Here is a 13,840-nt window from a genome sequence, read left to right as displayed (position 1 = left end):
GGAAAATAGCCCTCCCCACAAAAACCGACACCAGAACCAGAGGCACACAGAACGCCATCTCCAATCAACCACACCAGACCCAAACCCAGACCCTCTCCACAGTGGCACCACCGGATGCTGCACCCCCCTGCAATCCCTACACAGATCTGGCTGGCACAGGACACAAAACCACAGCTCGCCCCTATACACGAAGCCAAGCCAGAGCACAACTAAGTGCAGTACAGCCATCTTCTCAAAAAAAAAAACTCTTCACAAGCTCAAGAGGTCAAGACACGAAAGCTTTAGCAACTAATCCACACCTAATGACCCTCCTAAGTGGTACTCAGAATATCACTCAAGAAATCACTCAAGATATCCCTCAAGTAATTAATGAACAAAAGAAGAAAAGACACACTAACCTGGGAACTTCCTCTCTGCCCAGAACGTTGGAGGCTATACACCACACCCCCTCAACAGTATTTATAGGAACTCAAACACTGAGATCCTGCTCTGTTCCAGTAACAAGAAGCCGAAAGCACCAGCCTGAAGATGACGAGTGAGACCTCGTCGAAACGTCGCCTAGACACCCCAACTCTTACACGGGAAGACACCCGAAGACACCAAAACCTGCATATATATATATATATATATATATATATAATATATTTAGAATAAATAGAATAAATATATATTTATTCTATATATAATATAGAATTATATATATATAATATAAATATTTTATATATATATATATATAATATTTAGAATAAATAGACTTATATATATATAATATAAATATTATATAATTTTATATATATATACTAAATATATATATATATAATTAGAATAAATAAATATATATATAAATATATATATGCTTAGCTCGGAATAAATTTGCCCTCAAGCAAAATGGCGGCGGAGAGCTCGGCGGCGCGATTTCCCCCCGAGGTCTCGCGAGAGGTAGGGTTCTCTCCCCCCTCAAGTCTCGCGGGAATACGTCCCTCTCCGCGCCATTCCCTTTCTAAAGGCCGCGAGAGGAGGGCGCGCAGGCACGTCTCGCCAGAACTAGGCCGCTCCGCTATATTCCCATCCCGTATCTCGCGAGAGGACGGCTCCACGGCGCGATTTCCTCACAGGTTCCGCGAGAAGACGGCTTCCCGGCGCTATCTCCCCCACGTCTCGCGAGAAGTAGTCCGGAATCTCGCGAGAGCACGGCTCCTCGGCGCGATTTCCCCTCACGTCTCGCGGGAAGTTGTCCTCTCCGCGAGATTCTCTCGCCATTCTCGCAAGAAAACGGCTACCCGTTTCGATTTCCCACCACTTCTCGCGGGACGTAAGCCTCACTGTTTCCTTCCCAATTCTCGCGAGAAAATGGCTTCCCGTCGCGATTTCCCCTCACTTTTCGCGGGAAAGTCGGCCTCTCCGCGCGATTTCCCCCAAGTCTCGCGAGAAAACGGCTTCCCGCCGCGATTTCCCCTTAGTTCTCCCGAGAAGAAGGTCGCACCGAGCTTTGCCCTTCCAATTCTCGCGAATAGACGGCTCCCTGGCGCGATTTTCCTTAGTCCGGAATCTCGCGAGAGGACGCCTCCGCAGCGCGATTTCCCCCCACTTCTCGCGGGAAAGTCGGCCATTCCGCGCGATTTCCCGTCACTTCTCGCGGGAAGTTGGCCTCTCCGCGAGATTCTCTCCTCATTCTCGCGAGAAAACGGCTTACCGCCGCGATTTCCCCTCACTTCTCGCGGGAAAGTAGGCCTCTCCGCGCGATTTCCCACCAATTCTCGCGAGAAAACGGCTTCCCGCCGCTATTTCCCCCCACTTCTCGCGGGACGTAAGCCTTCCCGCGCGATTTCCCACCAATTCTCGCGAGAAAGTAGGCCTCTCCGCGCGATTTCCCACCAGTTCTCGCGCTATTTCCCCCCAATTCTCGCGGGAAAGTCGGCCCCTCCGCGCGATTTCCCCTCACCTCTCGCGGGAAAGTAAGCCTTCCCGCCCGTTTCCTCCCCAATTCTCGCGAGAGCCCGCCTCCCCTCCGCCCTTTCCCACGGCATTCCTTCCTTCCCCCGCTCCTCTCGCGAGACTTCTCCCCTTTCGCGTCATCTCCCCGCGCCGCGTCCCCCCCGTCTCCCTGGCAACGCGGCCTACGCGGCCTACAGAAGCCTCGGCCTTTCCTGCGCGATGTTCTCCGACGCGGCCGGCGGCGCGGCGGACGTGGCCTCGGCCTGGCGGGCCGAGCGGGGCCGGCGCTGCGAGGAGGTGAGCGTCTTATATTGCTATTTTTCTCTCTATTTCCCTCAGTATCTCCGTAGAAATAAGAGGGAGAATTTTCAGGCGGGTGGAAATTTCCATCGATTACTATTAATATCGATTAATTTCTAATGATTAATATCGATTAATAATCCAGATAATTTGTCTTTCTAGCCGTAGGGATTGTGAGGATGCTCCTATTAATCCTGTCATTGGTCAGTTTATCTATCTATCTATCTATATCTATCTATATCTAATCTATATCTATATCTGTATCTTATATCTATATATATCTGTCTATCTCTACCTATATTTATCTATATCTATCTCTATCTATCTATCTATCTATCTATCTATATCTATCTATCTCTATCTATCTATCTATCTATCTATATATCTGTCTATCTATATTTATTTATTTATCTATCTATCTATCTATCTCTATATTTATCTATCTATCTCTATCTATCTATCTATCTCTAACCTATCTATCTATATATATATATATATCTGTCTATCTATATCTATATTTATCTCTCTATATCTATATCTATCTATCTATCTATCTCTCTCTATATCTAGTAGTAGTAGTAGTAGTAGTAGTAGTAGTAGTAGTAATAACAACAAACAAACAAACTGTTAACGGAAAATCAAGGGTCCTCTTGGGCAAATGAAGACACCGACCAGAGCAAGTCAGAGCAAAACAGCAGCCAGTAGGCTCGGTCTTTATTTAAGAAATACTGTCGCGACAGGACTCCCACCGCCCACGAGGTGAAGCAAGATGGAAGCCCCGAACAAAGGGAGACCCTAACTTTTATTAGTTGCTAATCCCTTAAGCTACACCCTCAGAATTACATCATATTTACATCATGATTATATTAAAAATAGGAGGAGTCGGGGAGGGGCTGCACAGGTAACCCGAGTGTCCTGACACCTGGCCGGAGCCTCCTTCCCCCTCCCCGCATGAGTCATGTACGAAAACAAAAGGAAAGGATGAAGTTTCCTGCCCCCTGAGGGGGGTCCGGTCACAGTCCTTTGTGAGTGTCCGCGCGGAATACACCAAGATATGCAGTTCATTGTGTCCTTGATAGTCTTCCATCTGAGCCCATCACCGATGGCTATCAAGGTGGTCACGTCTAGTAGGAAGGAATGCAGAGTACGTGACTGCTCGGTCAAGGGATTATGGCCGCTTGATATCAGACCACCCCCTTTTGATAGTCTTTGTAATATCCAGCAGAATAAAAGTGGTCCGGTGAAAATCCGAAGTACGGCTGATTTTTAGTAAATTTACAAAGGATATTGTCTTTGAAGTTCAAAGCACTTTCGCCTTCAGGAAGCGGCTTGCTACATTTTGATTAGATCAGTCACGGTCAATTGAACTCGGAAACTTTGTATTGAGAGCTGTCAAGGATAGGGAGGAGAGCGGCAGTAACCTGCAGTACCTGCGTGGCCGCCGCAAGGGGCGCTGTTCGGTAATGCTGATTGGCTGAGGCGGGCGCCGATTGACAGCGGAACTCGGTCGGCCGGTCTACTCATAATAGGAATAGGGCTATGCGGAGCGCTAAAGAGGGAAGCTGTCAAGCTAGCGCTTCCTTATTTACGGAAGGCTTTAAGGGATGCCCCTCTAAAGGGACGTCTCCAGGGTCAGAAAGGGGAAGATGTGTGTATGTGTGAGTGTGGTGCTTGTGTAACACGTGTCAGTGAGTGGGGGGGGGGGTTTCCGGTGACAGTTCCCCCCTTCGGAGATAAGATTGCGTAGGTAGGGAAACCGCGCAATCCTTTTCTCCGCATAATCAATAGAGGCTTGACATATCATACCTAGAGTCCAGGGTCTGGAGGTGGTGCAAGGGTCCCATCTCGATGGGAGTTGATTGGATTTCTGATGCCGGTGGTCTGTAGATGGTGGTCGATCGCGGACGAAGGATAGGAAGACAAGAGCCACAAGTTTGACAGCACAGCGGGAAGCAGTGGATCATGCAGCAGAAGAAAGCAACGCAGATGGCAACAGTGATCAATATTAAGAGGCCGTTCCCCAGAAGTTGTTTTATCCAAGTCGACCCAGGTAGCCAGTTCCAGAGATGAGTGTCCGACAGGCCCTCATGTTGGATATCCCTGAGTTTATCGGTCAGTTTGTAGATGTTATTAAGGTGTCCTGTGATGTTCAAGGTCTGATCGGAGAAGTGCGTGCAGCATTCGGTTCCTATGAGGGCACAAACCCCTCCAGTCGAGGCGAGTACGTAGTCCAAAGCAAGGCGGTTCTGGATCGAATTCTGCCTGACCTCTGTTAATTCAGTTAAGATGGATTGGGTAGCTGCACTGGATTCTTCCATAAAGTTCAGCAGTATGTCGGTCAGTTTGAGGATATCGACGTGGTTGGAGCCGGCCCCATAAGCGGGAAAGAGGGCCCGGCCGTAAGTTTCCCCGTTGGCTGCTACATCGGAGAGTTCTGACAAGTCTTTCGCTCTCTTGTTGCGCCTCTTTCCGGGGGGAAGTTCTTGGGTAACACGGACCCCAGGTAAAATTAGTCCAAGGTAACAGGTGCCACGGGAGTGGGGGCTGGCCCATGTATAGCCGCGGTGGCCGCAAATCCAGAACAGCCCCTGCAGGCACGAGTCTATGCGCCCAGTATGGAAGGTGCGGAAGAAGCACTGGGAAATCGGGGAAGGGTCCCAGGGGTCAGGCAAGTTCATCACACGTTTCCATGCAGACAATAGGGTAGGGTGGGTGGAAGGTTTGCCTTGGTGCCATAGGGTAATCCTGCCGCTTAAGGTAATATCAAGGGTGTACTTACAGGTGCTCTCGCCGATAACTTTGTCGTTGCCGCTGAATTTCCGGCAGAGGTCGCCTGTTGTGGGTCCCGTCGGGTAGATGTACTGGTGGGTTAAGTTCACAGCGGTCAGGTTCCAGGAGCGTACATCAGCGGAAAGATGTTGTTCCAAGGTGAGGGGCACTCCAAGGAATGGTATGCCACTGTGGAGGTGTGAAGGGGCGTTGGCGCAGATCCAGCATTCGTTGGCGGTTGTTTGTTTTGCAATCTGGGAGATCAGTTTCACATAGGTGTTGGAATGCCAGGTGGACAAGAGGTCGTTGTTGTTGGGGTTTTGGGACGTTGACAGTTCCCCCCTTTGTCGAGGTGCAGTGCCCGCAGGATGAAGGGGGTCTTGGCGCAACAAGTAGGTTAAGTTTCTGGCAAGGCCTCCACATCTCTGGGGGCCGGTGGTGTCCCATTCTGCTGTTGGAGGTACGGAGTAATGCCATCCTTCTAGGTACGTTTTGCCGTCCCAATTGGAGGCTAATCCAATATCCCAGACGCAGCAGTACCTTCGGAGGCAGATGCCTTGTAAAATGGTTTGGCGGGGGGTGGAATCTACCCTTTGGCAGTAAAATCCGTGGATCAAACGATCTGTGGGGTGGTTCTGGTCAGTATAAACTGACTCTCCGCCACCGCTGTCGAGGACAGTCCAGTTCAGTGCTTGTTTAGGTGTACCGTCCGAAAAAAGCACGTAAGAGCCATTGAGGCAATGGGCACGGTTCCAAGGGCCGTCTCTGGTGAGGACGAGTTTCCCTAGAGGTCTGAACGATGGTGAGCGAACAAAAAGTTCCCAGGTTTGGTGTGCGGCGAGGATAGGTGAGATGGAGTGTCGAAGGAGGACGCGGGTCTCTGGCAGGCAGAATTCAAAATCTCCGAGGCGGTCTAATGTCCCTTTTTTCACCATGTCGACAATCCCATAGTCTAGGTGTTTGTATTCAGTTTGTAATCCGGGGCAATAGGAATGTGTGATCGTAGTGTTCTGGGAAAATACGGTGGTGAGATGAAGGAGGAGCAGGGTCGGTATGGCGGTGGCCATCGTCAAATGGGGAGTGATGAGATGGTGTGGAGCTGTCAAACTGCGGAGCTGTCAAATGGGGAGCGATGAGATGGTGTGGAGCTGTCAAACTGCGGAGCTGTCAAATGGGGAGTGATGAGATGGTGTGGAGCTGTCAAACTGCGGAGCTGTCAAATGGGAGCGATGAGATGGTGTGGAGCTGTCAAACTGCAGAGCTGTCAAATGGGGAGCGATGAGATGGTGTGGAGCTGTCAAACTGCGGAGCTGTCCAATGGGGAGCGATGAGATGGTGTGGAGCTGTCAAACTGCGGAGCTGTCAAATGGGGAGCGATGAGATGGTGTGGAGCTGTCAAACTGCAGAGCTGTCAAATGGGGGGCGATGAGATGGTGTGGAGCTGTCAAACTGCGGAGCTGTCAAATGGGAGCGATGAGATGGTGTGGAGCTGTCAAACTGCAGAGCTGTCAAATGGGGAGCGATGAGATGGTGTGGAGCTGTCAAACTGCGGAGCTGTCCAATGGGGAGCGATGAGATGGTGTGGAGCTGTCAAACTGCGGAGCTGTCAAATGGGGAGCGATGAGATGGTGTGGAGCTGTCAAACTGCAGAGCTGTCAAATGGGGAGCGATGAGATGGTGTAGCTTTCCGGAGTTTCAGACGGATGGGTGGTTGACCTTTTTGATTAGTTGCAGTGACGAGTTCGGAGGACCAAAGCGTTGAAGTGTGAGGTGAGTCAGGTCCGGTCTGTTGGGCCCAATTCGTGCCCCGATCTGGTCCGGTCTGTTGGGCTCGATTCGTGCCCCGATCTGGTCCGGTCTGTTGGGCTCGATTCGTGCCTCGATCTGGTCCGGTCTGTTGGGCTCGATTCGTGCCCCGATCTGGTCCGGTCTGTTGGTTCTGGTCGTTGTAGCTGTCGTCGTCTGCTGGTTGGCGTGGGACGTGGTAGGGTGACTCGTCCGGTGTGGGTTCGGGTGGTAAAGCCGGCTTGCAGCGGGTATGATGCAACCAGGCTGTCTTTTCCGCTACCTTAACAGAAGTTGGAGTGGTTAAAAGTACTTGGTAGGGGCCCTCCCAGGTGGGCTGTAGGGGTACCTTGTGATATGTTTTTGCTAATATCCAGTCCCCTGGTTGGTACGAGTGAATGTTTTCATCTAGAGGGATGTTTTGGCTTGAGGCAGCATATCTGTGGAGATGAATGAGTTGCCTTTGTAGGTGTATCACATATTGAGTTAATTCTGACTCGCCTACCTCTAACTCGGAAGTTGGAAATTGGGTATTATATACCGGGGAGGGTCTACCAAAGAGAATTTCATAGGGGGATAGGTTTAAGTTTCCCCGGGGACAAGCTCTGAGATTATGTAGAACTAAGGGGAGAGCGTTGATCCACTTGATTCCGGAGTCTTTACAAAGCTTTCCTAGTTGTGACTTCAGCTGTTGATTCATTCTTTCAACCTGGCCTGAGGATGGGGGATGGTATGGGGTGTGCAGTTTCCATTTGATCCCTAGGGCTTTGGCGACTTGCTGAACTATCTCTGAGGTGAAGTGGGAGCCCCTGTCGCTGTCTATATGTCTCGGTACCCCGAAGCGTGGTATTATTTCGTGCAGTAGAGTCTTTGCAACTATTTGGGCATTAGCTCGGCGAGCTGGGAGGCATTCCACCCATCCGGTCAATTGATCAATGATGACAAGGGCATGCTTATAACCTTGACAGGGGGGCAAGTCTATGAAGTCAACTTGAAGACTTTCAAAAGGTACAAAAGCCCATGGTCTGGCCCCAGGTGGGCTTCTGGCAGTATGCTTGGGATTAAATGTTTGACAAGTGTGACAGTTCTTTACTGCCGTTTTCGCGGCAAGGGCCAGTCCAGGGGCATACCAGCAGCGCTGTACTGAGTCTATAAGCTTGTCCCTTCCCCAGTGGGTACACTGATGCAAAATTCTTACGTGTTTGGGCACCCATAATCTGGGCATTATAAGTCTCTTGTCGGGAAGATACCAGATGCCATTCTCAAGGACGGCTCCGTGTTCTTCCCACCCTTTTCTTTCTTCAGGGGTGGCGGTTTTATACATCAGGTCAAAGTTTACGTCAGATGGAACTTGGGGTCCCTGGAATTCATTATCTGAAGACAGTGGTTGGAGGGCTGCTTCCTGTGCCATGTGATCTGCGCAGCGGTTCCCTGTGGATACTGGGTCTTTCCCCTTGGTGTGAGCTTTACAGTGGACTACCGCTATTTCCTCAGGGAGGTGTATGGAGTCCATTAGGCGCTGTACTAGGGGTGCATGGGCGATCTTAGTGCCCGCAGCAGTTAGAAAGCCTCTCTGCAGCCAGATTTGTCCCGTGGCGTGAACTAGACCGAAGCAGTATTTGGAGTCTGTGTAGATTGTGACCCTTTTTCCTTGTGACTCACATGCTCGAATTAAAGCGATAAGTTCGGCTGCCTGTGCACTATACTTGGCGTGGACAGGACGCGCTTCCAAGATATCTGTGTCGCTAACGACTGCGTATCCGCTCTTTCGCTCCCCTCCTACTATTCTCGAACTCCCGTCCGTGTACAGTACTAAGTGGGGGTTATCCAAAGGGACATAGTCAAGGTCCTCTCGTGGTTTCTCGGCATGTCGTACTACTTGGCTACAGTCGTGGTGTGGGGTGCCGTCGTCAGGGAGGGGAAGGAGGGTTGCGGGATTTAGGGAATTCACCCTCTTTATGGTAACATTAGACGGACTGAGGAGGATGGCTTCGTATTTGTTGAGTCTTTGTATCGTGAAGCGTTGGCACCCTTGCAAGCTGAGAAGGGTAGCGACAGCGTGGGGGACGTTTAAGGTTAACTCATGTCCAAGGACAGTTTCTTGAGCCTTTTCTAGGAGTAGTGCTGCAGCTGCTACTGCTCTAAGGCATCCAACAGTCCCCATTATGGTGGTGTCTAGTTGAAGGCTGTAGTATGCTACGGGTCTATTCCTTCCCTGAAAAGGTTGTGTAAGGACGCCTGAGGCTACCCCTTTGTTTTCGTGGACAAATAAAGAGAAGGGCAGTCTATAATCTGGGAGTCCAAGAGCGGGCGAAGACCTTAATTCCCGTTTGATGCATTCGAAGGCTTCGAGTGCCTCTGCAGTCCATTGCAATTGATCTGGGGCGCTATCATGCGTCATTGCAGTGAGGGGCCGAGTGAACTCGCCATAACGGGGGATCCATGCTCGGCAAAATCCACTCATTCCAATGAAACCCCTGAGTTGTCTCTTGGTTTTTGGAAGGGGTAGTCTCGTTATGGCCTCGATCCTATCGGTGGTGAGGGCACGGGTACCTTGTCCGAGGATGTGGCCAAGATATTTTACCTCCTTTTGGCAGTACTGTATCTTCTTTGGGGATACTTTGTGGCCTTTATGTGCTAATATTGTCAGGAGAGTTATAGTATCTGATTTACAGGATTCCAAATCTCGCCCGCAGAGTAAGATGTCATCTACGTAAAGTCTGAGGGCGGAGCCACCCGGAAGGTTCACATCAAGGAGATCTTGGTATAATATGGAGGAGAAAATTGCTGGGGACTCTACATATCCCTGGGGTAACCGGGTCCACGTTAATTGGCCTGTTTGCCAGGTAAAAGCAAAGAGAAACTGACTTTCTGGATCCACGGGGATACTGAAGAAAGCGGAGCACAGGTCTATTACGGAATAAACTACAGTTCCCTCCGGGATGGTGCTTAAAAGGTGGTGTGGGTTTGCCACCACGGCGTGTCTGGGAATAACGAAGGAATTAATCAATCGAAGGTCTTGCACCAAGCGCCATTTAACGGGGTTGGTATTCGGCTTCTTGACTGGAAGTAGGGGGGTATTACATGGTGAGGCACAGGGAACTAGAACTCCCATTTTTAGAAATTCATCGATCATCGGAGTGAGGCCGTCGATTGCTTCGGGAGGTAGGGGATATTGTTTAGTACAGGGAAAGGGTAGGTCTTTCCTATAGTTGACTTTTACTGGGGTTGCAGACTTTAGAAGTCCAACAGAGGTCGATTCAGTTCCCCATAGCCAAGAAGGGACACTATTTAGAAGTTCAGGAGGAAGATCAATGGGTTTGTTGTTAGCTTCTTGCAGGACTCCTTGGAAGTTGAATATGGAGTCATTTGGCATATGTAAGTAAATTCCTTCCTGGCCGCATTGAATAGTAGCATTTAGTTTACATAGCAGATCCCTACCGAGAAGGTTGACTGGGCTGGAGGTCAAGAGAAAAGTATGTTTAACTGATAACGGTCCGACGGAGACCTTTGCAGGTTTGGATAAAGGGCAATTTCGGGGGATCCCATCAAGCCCCATTACGGTTTTGGTTTCCTCTCCTGGGGTTAAATGGCTGTTAGTGAGGGTGGAGTAAGTGGCCCCAGTGTCCAAGAGACAGTCGTAGGACTGTCCATCGATTTGCATAGTGCATATGGGGTCTGTTGAGGATAATTGCAAGACCGGGCAGAGAAATGAGAAAGAGGCGGGATCTGCTTTTAATTGTCAATGTTCTTGATATTCTTCCATCACCATTTCGTGGGTCGGGTTCGTAGGATGGTTCCCTTGGCTAAAGGGGTTGGTGGCGCCGTAGGGTAGGTTTCGGGGCCGCGGTTGCGGAGGTCCCGCACGGGGCTGCATTTGGGACGGGGGTCGGTTCGCGTCGTAGGAAGAGATAGGTTCCCTACTCCTAGGATATGCACCTTCTTTGTATTCTGGCCTGTATGGTTTAGAATTTTTATATTCGGACCTCCTGGTCAGAAGAGGACAGTATCTTTTTATGTGCCCGACTTCCTCACAGTGGAAACAGACGCGTTCGTCCTGTAATTCCGGTCCGCCTGATTTAAACTTTTCTTTGAAGGTGGGAACCGCGGCCGCATAAGCTAATACTCGGGGAGGGTCGGGTTTTTGGTCTTTCCTCTTCCTCTCATCCCTCGAGTTAAAAACGGACTTTGCGATGGAAAGGATTTCGTTTATGGTTTTTCCATCGTATCCGAGATGTGAATTTAATGCCTTTCGGATGTCGGCGGTGGCTTGATCTTTAAAAAAACCTTTGACTATCACTTCGTGCTGTGGGCTCTCCGGGTCTATTCCACCCCAGGTCTTAATAGCGGAGACTAGCCGTGAATAGTAGTCAGAGGGATGTTCGTCGGGTCCTTGAAGGACCGCTTGGACTTTGGTCCAGTTTACAGTTCGCTGTCCAGCAGCTTTAATGCCATCTAGGATGGCCTTCTTGAAAATTTTTAGACCCCATTGGCCATCGGTAGTGTTATAGTTCCAGTCAGGGTCATTAAGTAACGTCTGAGTGGTCAGTGGGGTCATTGAGGCGGGACAGTTTGGCTGGTATCCTTCCCGGCTGAGGGCTTCTCCCGCCTTTGCTAAGATCTCCCTCTTCTCTGCCTCATTAAAAAGGGCTCCCAACAACATGTGCACATCTGCCCACGTGGGGTTGTGAGTGGAGAAGATGGTAGCCACTTGGCGGTGGCATTTGTCTGGGTCGTCCCGTAGAGAGGGCATCTTATCGGACCAGTTCATCAGATCAGAGGTAAGGAAGGGCTGATGGGTAAAAACCATACGGGGAGGGTCTCCTGCTCTGACGGGGGGTATAGGTAATGCACGCAGTGGAAAGGCACCTTCTATTTCTCCGTTTAGCAGATTGTCCCTGTTTCTGGTTCTACTGGAAACAGGTCCCTCTCTTCCTTCAGTTAGGAGCTGCCCACTGAGTAAAGGCCCAAGGTCCAAGTCTGCCTGGTTCTCTGCCGAGTTCGATGCTGTCAGGGCTGCCACCCAGTCCCAGCTCACATAGGACCACGTTAGCCAGCGTTCACGTTAAAAGAGTCTTTATTAGATTATAGGTTCCATTTCCAAACTGCAATGTGCAGCCCTACTTCTTCTAGGTCAGACCGGCGAAGACCCATCTGAGTCTCCGCCTCTAGCACACCAGTTTAATACCCTAGCCTTGCTCCACCTCCTGCGCCTTTCCTTCCGTCTCTGGGTCCTTCTGCCCCCCGGGGTCTCTTCTTTCCTACTCTCTTCTGACGCGGACCCCCCTGACCCTTCCGCCTCCTTGCGGCGGGCTTTGGGACCTGGCTCACTCTCTGGGCTGCTTACTGCGCCAGCTTCCGCTACATTTGAACTTGGCGCGCGCGCCCAACTCCCTACCTTCCTCTTGATCGTTTCGTCGCTCCCCGAGGTGGGCGTGACTACTCCTGACTCATGCCCTCCCTCCTTCTGAAAGCCTCCGGAACCCGATATCTGGTCCCCTTTCTCCCCGCTGCTCCCGGCTGGGCACGTGGGTCCCGATCTCCAACTGCTGCTCTCTGATCCCTCTCTGGACCCTTCTTCCTGGGGTGTCCCCCTGCTTTCCCCCCTTGCTCTGACCGCTGGCGCTCCCTTCTGGGAATCCTCGGACTCACTGGACAGGCTCGGTGATCTCGGGTCGTCATCCCCACTCATCTTTCCTTCGTATTCCTCCCCCTCGCTCTCTGTCTCCTCCCTTCTCTGCGTCTCTGCTCCTGAACCCCTGACATCCATCCCCCCCTCGAAGCCCCCCCTTCCCCCCTCCCCGCTTTCAAGGGTGGTTGCTGGGTGCTCCATCATCACGGGAGTGAATGCCGGATACAGTTCGCTCCTCGTCGCTGGCCGCCAACTGAAGACCTCCGAGTCTTCCTCCTCGCGTTTGTCAACGGTGAGCTGCTCCGCCTCCATTTCAGTGCCGCCGTGCTCGAAACCAAGATCCTCCCCGCACACGTCCATGTCAGTCTCTGCGTCGGTCGCTTGACCTGGCATCTCCAGCCACCTCCGGCGCCACTGCTCCTCTGGCCGATCGTCCCACCAATACGATGTGTCGGACGCCGAACCCTCCGGTGACCCCTCTGGGGAACGTGTGCCCTGTGCGGGCTCCCCGTCCGAGTCGAATCCATGGAACGTGCTGGAGGAAAGTGTGGGCGTGAACAACCAGTCGTCGAAGAAGCCTGCTGGCATGGGTCTGTGTGGGAAAAGGGCATGAAACTCGTCCTTGAGCAGGGGTTCCTCCAAAGCGTAGTCTGGCACCCAGCTATTAGCACTGGCCCGGGTGCCCTCTCTGGCTAGGAGGTATTCTACTCCGTCTTCCCCCCATCTGGAGTCCAAAATCTCCGTGACTTCGTTGATGGGGTCCTGCTGCGGCAATCTACCCGCCTCCGTCCGCTCCTGAGACGGACTCGGTGCCGTTCCTGGTTCCTGGAACCTGTGAGGTGCCCTGTAAGGAGTGAGCACCGACCTGTGGAACACCGGATGCATCCTGGAACCCTCCGGTAGCACCAGCCTGAAAGCTACTGGGTTGATCTGCGCTTCGACTTGGTATGGACCGAGTTGCTTGTGCCCCAACTTCCTTTTGGCTAACGATCTGGTCGGCACTGCGTGGGCTGCCAACCAGACCCAGTCTCCCACTCGGATCTCTTTGCCAACCCGCCTGTGCTTGTCAGCTTGCACCTTGTATGCATGCTTCGCTAGCTCCAGCTGCCGTCGAAGTTGATCGTGGACCTCCTGCAACTCAGACGCGAAAGCGTCCGCCGTCTGGGGTTCCCCTTCCCCCACTCTGTCCAGTCCCGGGAAGGTTCTGGGATTCCTCCCATTGTTGGCGAAGAACGGCGTCACCCCCGTGGACACGTGCTTCGTGTTGTTGTAGGCGAACTCGGCGAGCGGCAGGTAATCCACCCACGTCGCAGGCTGTTGATTGGCATAGCATCTCAGGTACTGCTGCATGATGGCATTGACCCTCTCCGCTTGCCCGTTGGTCTGTGGGTGTCTCGCTGATGTCAGGTTGATCTTGAC

General features: G+C 51.6%; 1 protein-coding gene and 1 pseudogene across 5 annotated transcripts in view; one reads left to right on the top strand and one right to left on the bottom strand.

The window, feature by feature from the left end:
* Positions 1–13,840, bottom strand: part of LOC308578205 (protein CIMAP1C-like) — a 797,869-nt pseudogene that overhangs the window by 153,833 nt on the left and 630,196 nt on the right. The window lies entirely within an intron of this gene.
* Positions 2,040–13,840, top strand: part of LOC308578024 (cytoplasmic dynein 2 intermediate chain 2-like) — a 54,512-nt gene continuing 42,711 nt past the window's right edge. For 2 of the 4 annotated variants that reach the window (XR_014003817.1, XR_014003818.1), the window contains exon 1: positions 2,040–2,232. Coding sequence is in view for 2 of the 4 variants with exons in the window: in XM_081178323.1 (XP_081034449.1) it covers positions 2,155–2,232 (78 nt within the window). In the remaining 2 variants the exon portion in view is untranslated. The remainder of the gene's footprint in view (positions 2,233–13,840) is intronic. The other 2 variants (XM_081178323.1, XM_081178324.1) reach the window with 2 other exon arrangements.

The sequence above is a fragment of the Podarcis bocagei genome (genome assembly GCF_964188305.1).
Source record: "Podarcis bocagei genome assembly, chromosome: W".
In the NCBI taxonomy this organism is placed as follows: domain Eukaryota; kingdom Metazoa; phylum Chordata; class Lepidosauria; order Squamata; family Lacertidae; genus Podarcis; species Podarcis bocagei.
Note: the sequence above shows the minus strand (reverse complement) of the source record. Positions and strands in the feature narration are given on the sequence as shown.